This window comes from Microcebus murinus, chromosome 12 (genome assembly GCF_040939455.1).
Source record: "Microcebus murinus isolate Inina chromosome 12, M.murinus_Inina_mat1.0, whole genome shotgun sequence".
Lineage (NCBI taxonomy): Eukaryota > Metazoa > Chordata > Mammalia > Primates > Cheirogaleidae > Microcebus > Microcebus murinus.
This window is the reverse complement of record NC_134115.1, coordinates 84377328-84392569: the sequence shown is the minus strand read 5'-3', so window position 1 is coordinate 84392569 and position 15242 is coordinate 84377328. Positions and strand designations below refer to the sequence as shown.

Here is a 15242-nt window from a genome sequence, read left to right as displayed (position 1 = left end):
ATACCAGAAAGAAAAATGGCATATCCAGAAGGAAAGAAAGATTAGGAAGAGGAAGAACAAGATGAAAGGGAAAAAACAAGGACTTCAACTATAAGATGACTTTATCTATTTGGCACACAGTTTAGGAGAGAAAATACTTTGTTTTTTTTTTGTTTTTTTTTTTTTTTAATATAAGCAGGAATACAGAAGAGAAAATACTTTGAAATGGTAGTACACATGTGACTGTGGAAATTCACAGCCTGTGCAAACATTAGTGTCTAATATGAAACAGTCAAATTGTAAACAAGGTGATAAGTAAATATAGCAATAACATAAATAGAAACCAATATAGGTGGGGCATGGTGGCTTATGCCTGTAATCCCAGCACTTTGGGAGGCTGAGGCAGGAGGATTGCTTGAGACCAAGAGTTCGATACCAGCCTTGGCAACATAGTCTCTACAAAAAAAAATTTTTTAATTAGCTGGGCATGGTGGCTGATGTCTGTATTCCCAGTTACTTGGGAGGCTAAGGTGGGAGGATCACTTGAGCCCAGGAGTAGGAGGCTGCAGTGAGCTATGATCACAACACCATACTCTAGCCTGGGTGACAGACCAAGACCTTGTCTCTAAAAAGTAAAATAGGCCAGGTGTGGTGGCTCACGCCTGTAATCCTAGCACTCTGGGAGGCTGAGGCTGGTGGATTGCTCCTGGTCAGGAGTTCGAAACCAGCCTGAGCAAGAGCGAGACCCCGTCTCTACTATAAATAGAAATAAATTAATTAGCCAACTAATATATATAGCAAAAATTAGCCGGGCATGGTGGCACATGTCTGTAGTCCCAGCTACTTGGGAGGCTGAGGCAGGAGGATCGCTTGAGCCCAGGAGTTTGAGGTTGTTGTGAGCTAGGCTGACGCCATGGCACTCACTCTAGCCTAGGCAACAAAGTGAGACTCTGTCTCAAAAAATAAATAAATAAATAATAAAAAGTAAAGTAATAAAATAAAATTACACCTAGCTCTCTGGGAGGCCGAGGCGGGAGGATTGCTCGAGGTCAGGAGTTCGAAACCAGCCTGAGCAAGAGCGAGACCCCGTCTCTACTATAAAATAGAAGGAAATTAATTGGCCAACTAATATATATACAAAAAATTAGCCGGGCATGGTGGCGAATGCCTGTAGTCCCAGCTACTTGGGAGGCTGAGGCAGGAGGATCGCTTGAGCCAGGAGTTTGAGGTTGCTGTGAGCTAGGCTGATGCCACGGCACTCACTCTAGCCTAGGCAACAAAGCGAGACTCCGTCTCAAAAAATAAAATAAAATAAAATAAAATAAAATAAAATTACAGCAGAGAATTCATCATTTTACCATTAAAAAACACTAACTGTAAACAACAATGTTACCAACCCTATCCATCCCATCCAGTCATGAAGATAAAAACCAAAGGATACAGACCAAAGCTTAAAGCAAAACACAAAGGTAAGCTGTTATACTATGCCATGGTTCAAATTCAAACACCAGACAGACATTTCAAACATTCAGTGCTAAAGGCTAACTTAAGCCATTTTTAGTCCACTCATTTGTTTTCTGAAATTTACTTTCAATCAACCAAGTAATATAGGAATTCATTCTTATTCTTAAAAAAACATACACGATATAAGTAAGTCACAGGCTCCTCTGGATTCCCATCCAGTTCCACCTAGAGGAAGCCACTCTTGTCAACTTGGTAGATATCTGTTCAGATTGTGTGTAGGGTGTGTGTGTGTGTGTGTGTGTGTGTGTGTCAGTTGGTGTGTGTGCGGATTTATCAAACAGGATCACATTTTATATACTATTCTATGTTGTGCAACTGTTCGGGTGGAACTTACTAGGTGCTCACGGTGGGTTGGAGAAAGAATTCTCACAGCAGGAGTAAAATAGTTTTAGGAAAGAAACTTTATTGTACTTTCTCAAGAAAGAGGAAGAGAGAGAGGCCACGACACTGAAGAAAAGGTAGGAAGAAGTGCCAGACAGCTGAGGAAACTCACTTGGTTCTTTTGAGCAGTAAAAATGGCTTTTTTGGCCAGGCATGGTGGCTCACGCCCTAATCTTAGCACTCTGGGATGCTGAGGCGGGCGGTTCGTTTGAGCTCAGGAGTTTGAGACCAGCCTGAGCAAGAGCGAGACCCTGTCTCTACTAAAAAAAATAGAAAGAAATTAGCTGGACAAGTAAAAAATATATCTCTGTATAGATATATAGAGATATATATTTATATATAAATTAGCCGGTCATGGTGGTGCATGCCTGTAGTCCCAGCTACTCAGGAGGCTGAGGCAGGAGGATCACTTGAGCCCAGGAGTTTGAGGTTGCTGTGAGCTAGGCTGAAGCCACTGCCCTCTAGCCCAGGCAACAGAGTGAGACTCTGTCTCAAAATAAATAAATGAACGAATGAATGGCTTTTTTTTTCTCTGCTTCAGCACACTGGTAACGGAAGCGACTGCGAGATGTCAGGGAGTTCTTTATTTCTTTTCCTTTCTCTGTGAAATTGGGTTACCTGAGTCCTTGAAATCTGTTCTTCTGGCAGGAACTGAGACAGCTGGAGCAGGGAGATCCACCCCTACTGTTCTCGTAGGGCTCTTCAAGACTGAGAAATAACTCTTAGAGATAACAAGCTAGGCCACAGGTGTTTAATTAAACAAAGGGTAGTTGTATTGTTTTTTCCCTTTCTTTCTGTTTGATAGTTTATCTTCCTTTGTTAGATAGGTTATTAATAAGACTACCTTTCAGCAACTACTTTTTTTTCATTTAGTAATAAGTCGTAGGCATCTTTCCATATCAGCACATAAAAATCTGCCTGATTGTTTTCAACCTTTGCACAATATTTCCATAGTATAAGCTACCATATTTCATTTAGGATACTCTATTGATGAACAATTAGGTTGACTCATTACATTTTGAATAACCAAAAAAAAATAAATAAATAAGTTGGCCAGGTGCGGTGGCTCACGCCTGTAATCCTAGCACTTTGGGAGGCCGGGGCAGGAGGATTGCTTGAGCTCAGGAGTTCGAGACCAGTCTGAGCAAGAGCAAGACCCTGTCTCTACTATAAATACAAAGAAATTAGCCAAACAACTAAAAATATAAAAAATTATCTGGGTGCAATGGTATGTGCCTGTAGTTGTAGCTACTTGGGAGGCTGAGGCAGTAGGATTGCTTGAGCCCAGGAGTTTGAGGTTGCTGTGAGCTAGGCTGATGCCATGGCACTCTAGCCCAGGCAACAGAGTGAGCCTCTGTCTTAAAAACAACAACAATAACAACAAAAAACATAAGTGCTAGGATTACAGGTGGTGAGCCACCTTACCCAGCCCTGTATCTTCTATTTAGATAAAATCTCTGGGCCGGGTGCAGTGGCTCACCACCTGTAATCCTAGCACTCTGGGAGACCAAGGTGAGTGAATCTCTAAAGGTCAGGAGTTCAAAACCAGCCTGAACAAGAGTGAGACCCCCAGTCTCTACTAAAAAATAGAAAGAAAGTAATTGGTCAACTAAAAATATTTAGAAAAAATTAGCTAGGCATGGTGGCGCATGCCTGTAGTCCCAGCTACTCAGGAGGCTGAGGCAGGAGGATCACTTGAGCCCAGGAGTTTGAGGTTGCTCTGAGCAAGGCTGATGACACAGCACTCTAGCCCACGCAAGAGACTGAGACTCTGTCTCAAAAAAAACAACATTAAATATATTAAGTATATTTCGATGATGGTTACACAAATCCAATCCATGAGATAAGATTATATAGAACTATTTACAAACATATCCGTACTCAAATGTAGGATAAAAAATGGCAGAGAACTGAATAGTGTGTGTAGTCTAGTTAAAAGTAATGTTCCAGGCCGGGTGCGGTGGCTCACGCCTATAATTCTCGCACTCTGGGAGGCTGAGGCGGGCGGATTACTCAAGGTCAGGAGTTCGAAACCAGCCTGACCAAGAGTGAGACCCCATCTCTACTATAAATAGAAAGATATTAATTGGCCAACTAATATATATAGAAAAAATTAGCCAGGCATGGTGGCTCATGCCTGTAGTCCCAGCTACTTGGGAGGCTGAGGCAGGAGGATTGCTTGAGCCCAGGAGTCTGAGGTTGCTGTGAGCTAGGCTGACACCACGGCACTCACTCTAGCCAGGGCAACAAAGCGAGACTCTGTCTCAAAAAAATAAAAATAAAAATAAAAATAAAATAAAAGTAATGTTCCAGGCCAGGCAGGGTGGCTCATGCTTATAATCCCAGAAGTTTGGGAGACTGAAACAAGAGAATCACTTGAGGCCAAAAGTTTGAGACCAGCCTGGGCAATGTAAGGAAACCCTGTCTCTATAAAAAATAGAAAAATAAGCCAGGCCTGGTGGCATGTGCCTATAGTCCCAGCTACTCAGGAGGCTGAGGCAGGAGGATTACTTGAGCCCAGGAGTTTGAAGTTGCAGTGAGCAATGTTCATACCACTGAACTCTTGCTAAAGTATAGAGATAGACTGTTTCAAAGGAAAAAAAAAAAAAAAACCTTAACTTTTAAAAAGTGAAGACAATGTGTATAGCACATTGTACTTTCAGAAGTATAAATAGTAAACGATTTTTTTTTTTTTGAGACAAAGTCTAGCTATTTTGCCCGGGCTAGAGTGCCGCTGGCATCAGCCTAGCTCACAGGGATCCCTCAGGCCATCCTCCTGTCTCAGTCTCCAGAGCAGCAGGGACTTTAGGTGCGTGCCACCATGCCTGGCTAATTTTTTCTATTATTAGTTGCTTGGCTAATTTTTGTCCTTTTTTTTTTTTTTTTTTTTTTTTTTTTTGAGACAGAGGCTCTCTCTGTTGCCCAGGCTAGAGTGCCGGGGTGTCAGCCTAGCTCACAGCAACCTCAAACTCCTGTGCTCAAGCGATCCTTTTGCCTCAAGTGATCCTTTTGCCTCAGACTCCTGAGGAGCTGGGACTACAGGCATGCGCCACCATGCCTGGCTAATTTTTTCTATATATTTTTAGTTGTTTGGCTAGTTTCTTTCTATTTTTAGTAGAGATGGGGTCCTGTTCTTGCTCAGGCTGGTCTCAAACTCCTGACCTCAAGCAGTCCTCCCACCTCAGCTTCCCAGAGTGCTAGGATTATAGGCATGAGCCACCAGGCATGGGCTGTAAATAGTAAACTATTAATATATAATTTATATCTACTTTCTGGCTCAAATGTTAGGGTGACTCTTTGGTTTTACTCTTGAGTTGTTTGAGGAAGTTTGAGTAATTTAATCATTCCCACTCCTTTAATAAAAAACACTCTGTGACCAATATAAGAGAATTAGATGTACCACTTTTTTTTTTTTTTTTTTTTTTTTTTGAGACAGAGTCTCACTTGTTGCCCAGGCTAGAGTGAGTGCCATGGCGTCAGCCTAGCTCACAGCAACCTCAAACTCCTGGGCTCAAGCGATCCTCCTGCCTCAGCCTCCAGAGTAGCTGGGACTAGAGGCATGCGCCACCATGCCCGGCTAATTTTTTCTATATATATTAGTTGGCCAATTAATTTCTTTCTATTTATAGTAGAGACGAGGTCTCGCTCTTGCTCAGGCTGGTTTCGAACTCCTGACCTTGAGCAATCCGCCCGTCTCGGCCTCCCAGAGAGCTAGGATTACAGGCGTGAGCCACCGCGCCCGGCCTAGATGTACCACTTTTAAAAGCATTTCCAGAAATGTTTGTGAAATTCAAAGGCATCACCAAACTTTTTTTTTTCCATTGAAAGAAACCCTGAAAATTGACTCTCAAGAGATGGCTTACTTGAATGACTTCTAAAATTTCTTCTCATAGTATATTTCTATGATTAGTAATAGTGTTACCACTATTCTAGAACTTTCAAAGTACTTTACATATGATATCTCATTTGATCCTTGAAACAACCGAGTAAGAGAGGCAGGGCAGAAATTCCTGACATTCAATAGATAAAAAAACTGAAGCTCTGAATTGATTTTTTTTCAAGGTCATGTGTTCTATCTTCTAGTTGAATGTTCTCTCCAACAAACCATGTGGAAAATTTTTAATTATCAAGATCTTAACATTCAACTTGTAAACCACATAGATGCTTTCCTTTTCCTTCCTGCCATATGCCTTTTGAATATTATTAATAGGAATTAAATGACATCTAATCCTAATCAGTCCTAACTGCTTAGCTTTCTGAGATCAGGTGGAAAATAGAAATCCATTTTTTTACTCATAGATGCAAAAGTGAAATGAGCTCATTTAAATTACTGGATAAAAATCTACATTTGCCTATCACTCATTGTCAAAATATTTGCAAATTATGTTTCTATATCCTAAAACAAAATAAAGCCGGCTCCACTGGCACATGCCTTTAGTCCCAGCTGCTTGGGAGGCTGAGGTGAGAGGATTGCTTGAGCCCAGGAGTTTGAATCCAGCCTGGGTAACATAGTGAGACATAGTCTGTAAAAATATAAATAAATAAAATTTAAAAATATAAACTTTATAAACCTGATGCTTAGGATGATAGCTTAGACTACAGAGATTAAAAATCAAACTGCTAAGGCTCAAATCCTGGTACCATATCTCCTCAACTGTGCAATTTCCTGGGCAGGATTCTTTACCTCCTGGGTCTTCAAATTCCTTAGCTCTAAAATAGAGGTTAAAAAATGTTTTCATAAGGTTTAGAAGAAATAATTCACATAAGCGTTTAACAAAGTGTCTAGCATTTAATTAAGTATTGATGACTCGACACTGATACTATTAGTGGTACTTACAGTTCAGCAAACTAGGTTTTCTTTTGTTCGTTTTTTTTTTTTTTTTTTTTTTTTGTGACAGAGTCTCATTCTGTTGCCCAGGCTAGAGTGCCATGGCATCAGCCTAGCTCACAGCAACCTCAAACTTCTGGGCTCAAGCAATCCTCCTGCCTCAGTCTCCGGTGTAGTTGGGACTACAGGCATGCAACCACCATGCCTGGCTAATTTTTTCTATAGATTTTTAGATGGCCAATTAATTTCTTTCTATTTTTAGTAGGGACGGGGTCTTGCTCTTGCTCAGGCTGCTTTCGAACTCCTGACCTTGAGCGATCTGCCCACCTCAGCCTCCCAGAGTGCTAGGATTACAGGCATGAGCCACCGTGCCCAGCCAGCACACTAGTTTTGTCCATGCACTTTCCTACTCAATCAATAAGTGACTGTGCTTTGGAATATAGTATAAAATATATATAAAATACCTGGTCTTAAAAAGATGCTATAACCACAAAATACACAATATACACAATTCCCTTTGGAAGTTAACTAGATACTTTTCTAAATCTTAGAAAAAGGAGAATTGCAAAAGGTTACTACATTAATCAAGGGAGAGGCTGAAATTGAGAGGTGATTTTGTTTTGACACAGGGTCTTATTCTGTTGCCTAGGCTAGAGTCAAGTAGCACTATAGCTACTGCAACCTCAAACTCCTGGGCTCTAGTAGTGATCCTCCTGCTTCAGCCTCTCAAGTAGCTGAGACTACAGGCATGCACCTCTATACCCAGCTAATTTTTCTTTTTTTTTTTTACTATGTTGCTCAGGCTGGTCTTGAACTCCTGATTTCAAGTGATCCCAGCCTCCCAAAGTGCTGGTATTATAGACATGAGCCACTGTACCTGGCAGAGAGCTTTGATTTTTAATGGAAATGGACTGTGATCTATACAGAAAGTTTGCTTAAAGTGACATGAAGCTGTCATGTGACCAAATGGTAATTTCTCTTTTGATACTGGACTGATGCAACCCAATAAAGGGTCGATGTTGCAGCAGAATCATAAGCCTTGTTGAAGCAGATGTATGATGCAACCTCTATAGTAAGGAGGGAGTCAATTCTGAGTCACCAGTATAACCTGTACACTAAAGGAAAAATTCCTGAGCACTGACTCATAGGCTCAACATCTTAGTGAACTGTTCTTAAGTTGTTTCAGTGCTATTTCATCACAGTATACCCCTGAATCTCAAAATATTCTGTATCAGGGTTTTGGCTTATCTATAGTAGGTCCTCCAAAATCATTTGAATGAACAAATTTTTTTTTTTAAAGTTAAGATCATTGGCTGTGTATTGTCTACCTGTATATGAGTCCTAACTCCATCAGTTACCAGCTATGAGACTTGTCTAGTTATTTAACTCTTTCAGTCTCAGTGTTCTCATCTGGAAAATGGGAAATGCCTTCCAAGTATTGAACTGTAAGGACTGAACCACACATGAAAAGCACAAAGAACACGACTTAGCACACAGTAACTTTTTAAGTAAATAGTCATCTTTATTATTTTTTTTTGCAACCGGCCATATACAAGAGTAAAGCATTATTAAGAGGATTTTTGTCTATCAAAATGTGTTTGGTACACCAGACCCTTTCCAGGAGTGAAGATAGAAAGGTTATCAAGAATAAAGGATGAGGAAGGCCATGCAAATGATAACCTGAGCCACAAAGGGAAACCATGGGCAGAGGAAGGGCAGCAAGCTAGAAAAAGTATGCTTCCCAGGGTGGGAGTGCTGGCATTAGTAAACTCTTTAGGAGAGGGATGCCATAGTGAGGAGGGCACTGAAGGCTAAGAGGCAATTACTTTGCCCAGGCCTGTCTAGTGACTTACCGTGGGGCAGGGGCAATGTGGAGAGGCCTGGAATGGTTGGCTGGGCAAGGGTGCAGGGGCGACATAACGGGCCAGGAGAGGCCACTATTCACAGCCGAACAGAGCCCAGAACAGGCCCCAGCTCGAAGAGTGCACACCGGTGAGCAATGAAAGGCCTAGAGCCTCGGACAAGGTAGTACCGAGAGCGGCTGTGAAGGGCAGAGAAATGTGTTCCGAGATGATTACAGCAGCTACGCTGAGACGTGTCTGCTTGGGATGGGATGGAATCCGGGAGGTGAGAGCCGCTTCCCGCTTTGGGATGAGGGTCAGAGGCGGGAGGGAGAGGCAGTGGAAAAGCGAAGGATTCGGGTCCCACCGCTCCAGCAGACCAGGCGCGCCGGACGGGCTCCAGCCCCACAGGGCCCAACGGGAAGGCGGGATCTGAGCAGTTACCGGCGGAAACGGCCTCGGGGTAAGAGGTCGCACGAGGGACAGGCAGCTGCTGGACCAGTGGGACCAGGGCACGGAGCGGATGTTACCTGCCATTGGTCGCTGTTAGGTTCGACCGGCAGCCAAAGAGCGTCGTAGCGGTGACGTCAGCTGCGGAGGGTGCCGCTTCGAATCGGCGGCGGCCAGCTTGGAGGCATGGGCCAATCAGCGGCCTCCAACGAGCAGCGCCTTCACCAATCGGCGGCCTCCACGACGGGGCTGGGGGGAGGGTATATAAGCCCGGTCGGCGACGGCGCGGTAGACGGCGGCCAAGACAGCACGGAGTAGACTGACTAGGGCGTTTCGGGAGGGTAAGGGGTAAACGCCGCGGCCTGCTTTTCAGAACTCTCCCCCGCCTTGTTCGTGGCTCCGGGCCCCTGCCGCCCTCACACCGGTAACCTCGCAACGCTCCCGTGCTGCGGCCTGTGGCAGGATTGCCTGCGACGTCCTCCCTGCCTGGTGACCCTCTGGCCGGCAAGATGAAGCTCTCCCTGGTGGCTGCAGTGCTGCTGCTCCTCGGCGCAGCGCGGGCCGAGGAGGAGGACAAGAAGGAGGACGTAGGCACGGTGGTCGGCATTGACCTGGGGACCACGTACTCCTGGTAGGTGGGCCTTGTGGAAGGGGGAGAGTGGGGCGTGGCCTCTTGGGCTGGCGTGGGAAGTGCGGTGCTGATTTCCTTCTGCTGGGTTTTCCCCCAGCGTCGGGGTGTTCAAGAATGGCCGCGTGGAGATCATCGCCAACGACCAGGGCAACCGCATCACGCCGTCTTATGTGGCCTTCACTCCTGAAGGGGAGCGTCTCATCGGAGATGCCGCCAAGAACCAGCTCACCTCCAACCCTGAGAACACGGTCTTCGACGCCAAGCGACTCATTGGCCGCACATGGAACGATCCGTCTGTGCAGCAGGACATAAAGTTCTTGCCTTTCAAGGTTCGTCTGGGTTTTTCTTATCCGTATAGAGGGTGGGTTGGGGTAGTGTGTGTTTTGGAGTTAAGCTGATGAAAAAAAAAAATGTTGAGCCAACAAAAACAGATGATAGCCGTTATGTATGTAATAGCTTCTTATTCAGTAATTTTAGCATGTTACAAAACTTAAGACAGTGCAGTTGGCAAACAGATAGTGTCCATGATAGTTTAGGATTAAACTGAAGAAGTTTGTGCTATTATGAGACACCTATATACTCCACAAGTTTTTCTAGTCAATACATAGCTCCCAGGGACTAAAATAAACCAAAATTTGATTAAGAAATGGGTCTTTTTGAAGTTTGAAATGTCATTGTATCTTTGAAAATCATTCTTTAAATTAGGTGGTTGAAAAGAAAACTAAACCATACATTCAAGTTGATGTTGGAGGTGGCCAAACAAAGACATTTGCTCCTGAGGAAATTTCTGCCATGGTTCTCACTAAAATGAAAGAAACTGCTGAGGCTTATCTGGGAAAAAAGGTAAATATTTCTAGAATAATGTTTAAGTGTTTCTTTTTTGTCATTACTTTCCTTGGTTGGCTGTTATGTATAGATGCTTTCACGTTTTTAAATTTTTTAATTTGAACAACATCCATGTTTGTGAGATTTAATTATTTAGAGCTTTACTGTAAACCAACAAATTAACTAGACAATTCTCGTGTGTTATCACTTCATGCTTGTAATTTCTTGGGCATAAAATTACATATTACACTCATCAATAAACTGGCTTAGAAACTAAAGTAATGGTTTGACTGTTTTTTAAATAAGGGTTAAACCATATAACGAAATATGCTTTTGTTATTCTTTTAGGTTACCCATGCAGTTGTTACTGTACCAGCCTATTTCAATGATGCCCAACGCCAAGCAACCAAAGATGCTGGAACTATTGCTGGACTGAATGTTATGAGGATCATCAATGAGCCGTAAGTGTGAGATTCAAGGATGTAGCATGTTTGTCAAATAGGGGAGATTTGAGCTGTTGACTAAGCTTTTTTCTTTTCTATTCTCCTAACAGTACAGCAGCTGCTATTGCTTATGGCCTGGATAAGAGGGAGGGGGAGAAAAACATCCTGGTATTTGATCTCGGTGGTGGAACCTTCGATGTGTCTCTTCTCACCATTGACAATGGTGTCTTCGAAGTCGTGGCGACCAATGGAGATACTCATCTGGGTGGAGAAGACTTTGACCAGCGTGTTATGGAACACTTCATCAAGCTGTACAAAAAGAAAACAGGCAAAGATGTTAGGAAAGACAATAGAGCTGTGCAGAAACTCCGTCGTGAGGTAGAAAAGGCCAAGCGGGCCCTGTCCTCTCAACATCAAGCAAGAATTGAAATCGAGTCCTTCTATGAAGGAGAAGACTTTTCTGAGACCCTAACTCGGGCCAAATTTGAAGAGCTGAACATGGTATGTTCTTTGTTTTCTGCTTTGCTTATGAGATCTCATTAGACTCTCTGAATTTGGGGTGTTGCACTTAGATATTTAGACAATACTAGGTATAACAGGCATCACAGTAACCATGTATCTTATTCCTAGGATCTGTTCCGGTCCACTATGAAGCCTGTCCAGAAAGTGTTGGAGGATTCTGATTTGAAGAAGTCAGATATTGATGAAATTGTTCTTGTTGGTGGCTCTACTCGAATTCCAAAGATTCAGCAACTGGTTAAAGAGTTCTTCAATGGCAAGGAGCCATCTCGTGGCATAAACCCAGATGAGGCAGTAGCATATGGTGCTGCTGTCCAGGCTGGTGTGCTCTCTGGTGATCAAGATACAGGTGGGTCATCACAGAATCTTTCACAATGCTTCAGTAGCTTGACAAGACAACTATCATTAGCTGTTGCTTTGGAAAAGAACACAATGAGTCACAAGGTCATATAGCTAGTAAAGGGCATAGTGTAGACAAGACCTGGGGCAGTCTCAAGATCCTTAGCCAGCTGTTTAATTCACTCTAAAATGTTTGTGCTTAGAACCTAACCAAATGGTGAGAGGGAGAAGATAAACACACAGTTTGTGGGGATAACTTGAATTAGAAGTTAACTTGATTATCAACTTACATTTGCAGGTGATCTGGTATTGCTTGATGTATGTCCCCTTACACTTGGTATTGAAACTGTGGGAGGTGTCATGACCAAACTGATTCCAAGGAACACTGTGGTACCCACCAAGAAGTCTCAAATCTTTTCTACAGCTTCTGATAATCAACCAACTGTTACAATCAAAGTCTATGAAGGTAATTACTTATATATGTTAATATCATCGTATGTTTTAAAAGAACATAACTTGTTTAATATATTGAAATACCTAAGGAAAGAAGTAGTTATTTTCAGATGGGGAGTCCTTGACTAGTGTCAAGTTTCATGGAGTCAGTAGTTAATTTAGCTCCTTACCACTCTTTCCCATTAAAAATAACTTCTGAGGGCCGGGCGCTGTGGCTTACGCCTGTAATCCTAGCTCTTGGGAGGCCGAGGCGGGCGGATTGCTCAAGGTCAGGAGTTCAAAACCAGCCTGAGCAAGAGCGAGACCCCGTCTCTACTATAAATAGAAAGAAATTAATTGGCCAACTGATATATATATATAAAAAAAAAAAATTAGCCGGGCATGGTGGCGCATGCCTGTAGTCCCAGCTACCCGGGAGGCTGAGGCAGAAGGATCACTCGAGCCCAGGAGTTTGAGGTTGCTGTGAGCTAGGCTGACGCCACGGCACTCACTCTAGCCTGGGCAACAAAGCGAGACTCTGTCTCAAAAAAAAAAAAAAAAAAAATAACTTCTGAGTTGGCTTCTAAAGTACAAGAACAAGGGGGGGGGGGTTCATAGTGCTTTAAAACATGAAATTCACTGTTAGTCCCAGTTGCTGTTCCTTGTAGACTAATACTGTCAGTTTCAGCTTGATGAAGTGCCCTTGCCATTGTAGGCCCTAATAGACTGAAATGTAGGGATCTGGATGTACTAATGCTTGTCAGTAACAACTAACTAAAGCTTTTTTGTATGTAACTTCTAGGTGAACGACCCCTGACAAAAGACAACCACCTTCTGGGTACATTTGATCTGACTGGAATTCCTCCTGCTCCCCGTGGGGTCCCACAGATTGAAGTCACCTTTGAGATAGATGTGAATGGCATTCTTCGAGTGACAGCTGAAGACAAGGGTACAGGGAACAAAAATAAGATCACAATTACCAATGACCAGAATCGGCTGACACCTGAAGAAATTGAAAGGATGGTTAATGATGCTGAGAAGTTTGCTGAGGAAGACAAAAAACTCAAGGAGCGCATTGATACTAGAAATGAGTTGGAAAGCTATGCCTATTCTCTAAAGAATCAGATTGGAGATAAAGAAAAGCTGGGAGGTAAACTTTCCTCTGAAGATAAAGAGACCATGGAAAAAGCTGTAGAAGAAAAGATTGAATGGCTGGAAAGCCACCAAGATGCTGACATTGAAGACTTCAAAGCTAAAAAGAAGGAACTAGAAGAAATTGTTCAGCCAATTATTAGCAAACTCTATGGAAGTGCAGGCCCTCCCCCAGCTGGTGAAGAAGAAGATGCAGCAGAAAAAGATGAGTTGTAGACACTGATCTCCTAGTGCTGTAATATTGTAAATACTGGACTCAGGAACTTTCGTTAGGAAAAAATTGAGAGAACTTCAGTCTCGAATGTAATTGGAATCTTCACCTCAGAGTGGAGTTGAAAATGCTATAGCCTAAGTGGCTGTTTACTGCTTTTCATTAGCAGTTGCTCACATGTCATGGGGTGGGGGGAGAAGAGGAATTGGCTATCTTTAAAAACAGGGTAAAACAAAAAGCGGGGTTAGGGTGTGTGTTCACCTTGAATATGTTCTATTTAACAATTGGGTCATGTGCATCTGGTGTAGGAACTTTTTTCTACCATAAGTGACACCAATAAATGTTTGTTATTTACACTGGTCTAATTTTTGTGAAAAGCTTCTAATTAGATCAATCATCTATTAGGAATGTTAACTAAAATTTAAGGTTTGATTCTCAAGTGTGTGCCTACATGCTCCTGCGTGAGAGGGAAAGGTTTGGAATATTGGGGTAAAGAAACATTTCTATTCAGTACTTGCAGGGAATTTGCCTATCCTTAATTAACCTAAGAAAAAGGGGAGAGGAGTTCACCTAGATGGGACACTTGAGTTACCCAAGAGTAGGGTTTTCTTTTTCTGAGACAGTCTTGCTCTGTTGTCTGGGCTAGAGTGCTGTAGTGTCAAGCGTAGCTCACAGCAACCTCAAACTCCTGCCTCAGCCTCCTAAGTAGGTGGGACTATAGCCATGTACCACCATGCCCAGCTGATTTTTTTCTGTTGTTAGAGATGGGGTCTCTTGTTGAGGCTGGTCTCAGACTCCTGAGCTCAAGTAATCCTCCCACCTCAGTCTCCCAGGGTGGTAGGATTACAGGCATGAGCCACCATTCCCAACCGAGAGTAGAGTTTTCTTGAATAGACTTGAAATTTCCTATTTCCCCTAATCTTTCTAAAACTGCCTTTATGATATGATAGCTTTTTATTACTAATGATGTTTATAGTTCCTTGGATTCTCATGAGAATTGATAGAGTGACCTGGTCACACCAATGTTGTCTTTACACACTTGGATTTTATTTATAATTTTAGGATGTAAAGATATGTTTTAAACCCTAGCTGTGTCAGAATCTCCATCCCTGAAATACCTCATTAATGGTACTGGGGTGGGATTTAGGATGGTGACATTGAAACTATACAACTCCACTGTGATTGTGGGTCAAAGGCAGGTTTAAGATCACTTAGATTGGCTTCCTGAAGAAAGGGATGGTCTAAGTGAATTAGTATGATCAGGCTCTCTGGTGCTAAGGAGAAATCCAATGATGCCCAAGGATACGTATTTTATAGATGAGCAACTGTCTGAAAGGTGAATTTTTTTTTTTTTTCTTCCCCTGGAGAGCAGAGTCTTGCCCTGTTACCCCAGCTAGAGTGCAGTGGTGTCACTGTAGTTCACAGCAACCTCAAATCCCTGGGCTTAAGCGATCCTCCTATCTCAGCCTCCTGAATAGCTGGGCCTACAGTGTGCACACCATCAGGCCCAGGCCCTACTAATTTTTCTATTTTTTGTAGAGAGAGGGTCTTACTCTTGCTCAGGCTTATCTCAAACTCCTGACCTCAAGCAATCCTCCCACCTTGGCATCCCAAAGTGCTAGGATTACAGGCTTGAGCCACCTTTTCCCCAAAAAGATTAATTTTCTTGGAATGGCAGCACTGAGAC

General features: G+C 42.9%; 1 protein-coding gene across 1 annotated transcript; it reads left to right on the top strand.

Annotated features, from left to right (window-relative positions):
- The first annotated feature begins 9267 nt into the window (after positions 1 to 9267).
- On the top strand, positions 9268 to 13909 carry HSPA5 (heat shock protein family A (Hsp70) member 5). The gene is made up of 8 exons (XM_012771898.3): positions 9268 to 9634; positions 9732 to 9963; positions 10340 to 10477; positions 10808 to 10920; positions 11013 to 11403; positions 11533 to 11770; positions 12059 to 12226; positions 12995 to 13909. The coding sequence occupies exons 1-8, from the start codon at positions 9513 to 9515 to the stop codon at positions 13558 to 13560; spliced, it is 1968 nt and encodes a 655-aa protein (XP_012627352.1). The 5' UTR covers positions 9268 to 9512; the 3' UTR covers positions 13561 to 13909.
- The last annotated feature ends 1333 nt before the right edge of the window (positions 13910 to 15242 follow it).

Excerpts from the sequence above, each read along its gene's own strand:
- HSPA5 (XM_012771898.3), top strand. The coding sequence starts at position 9,513 with ATGAAGCTCTCCCTGGTGGCTGCAGTGCTGCTGCTCCTCGGCGCAGCG. Across the intron at positions 9,635-9,731 it reads CTGGGGACCACGTACTCCTG|CGTCGGGGTGTTCAAGAATG; the intron begins GTAGGTGGGCCT and ends GTTTTCCCCCAG. Across the intron at positions 10,921-11,012 it reads ATGAGGATCATCAATGAGCC|TACAGCAGCTGCTATTGCTT; the intron begins GTAAGTGTGAGA and ends TTCTCCTAACAG.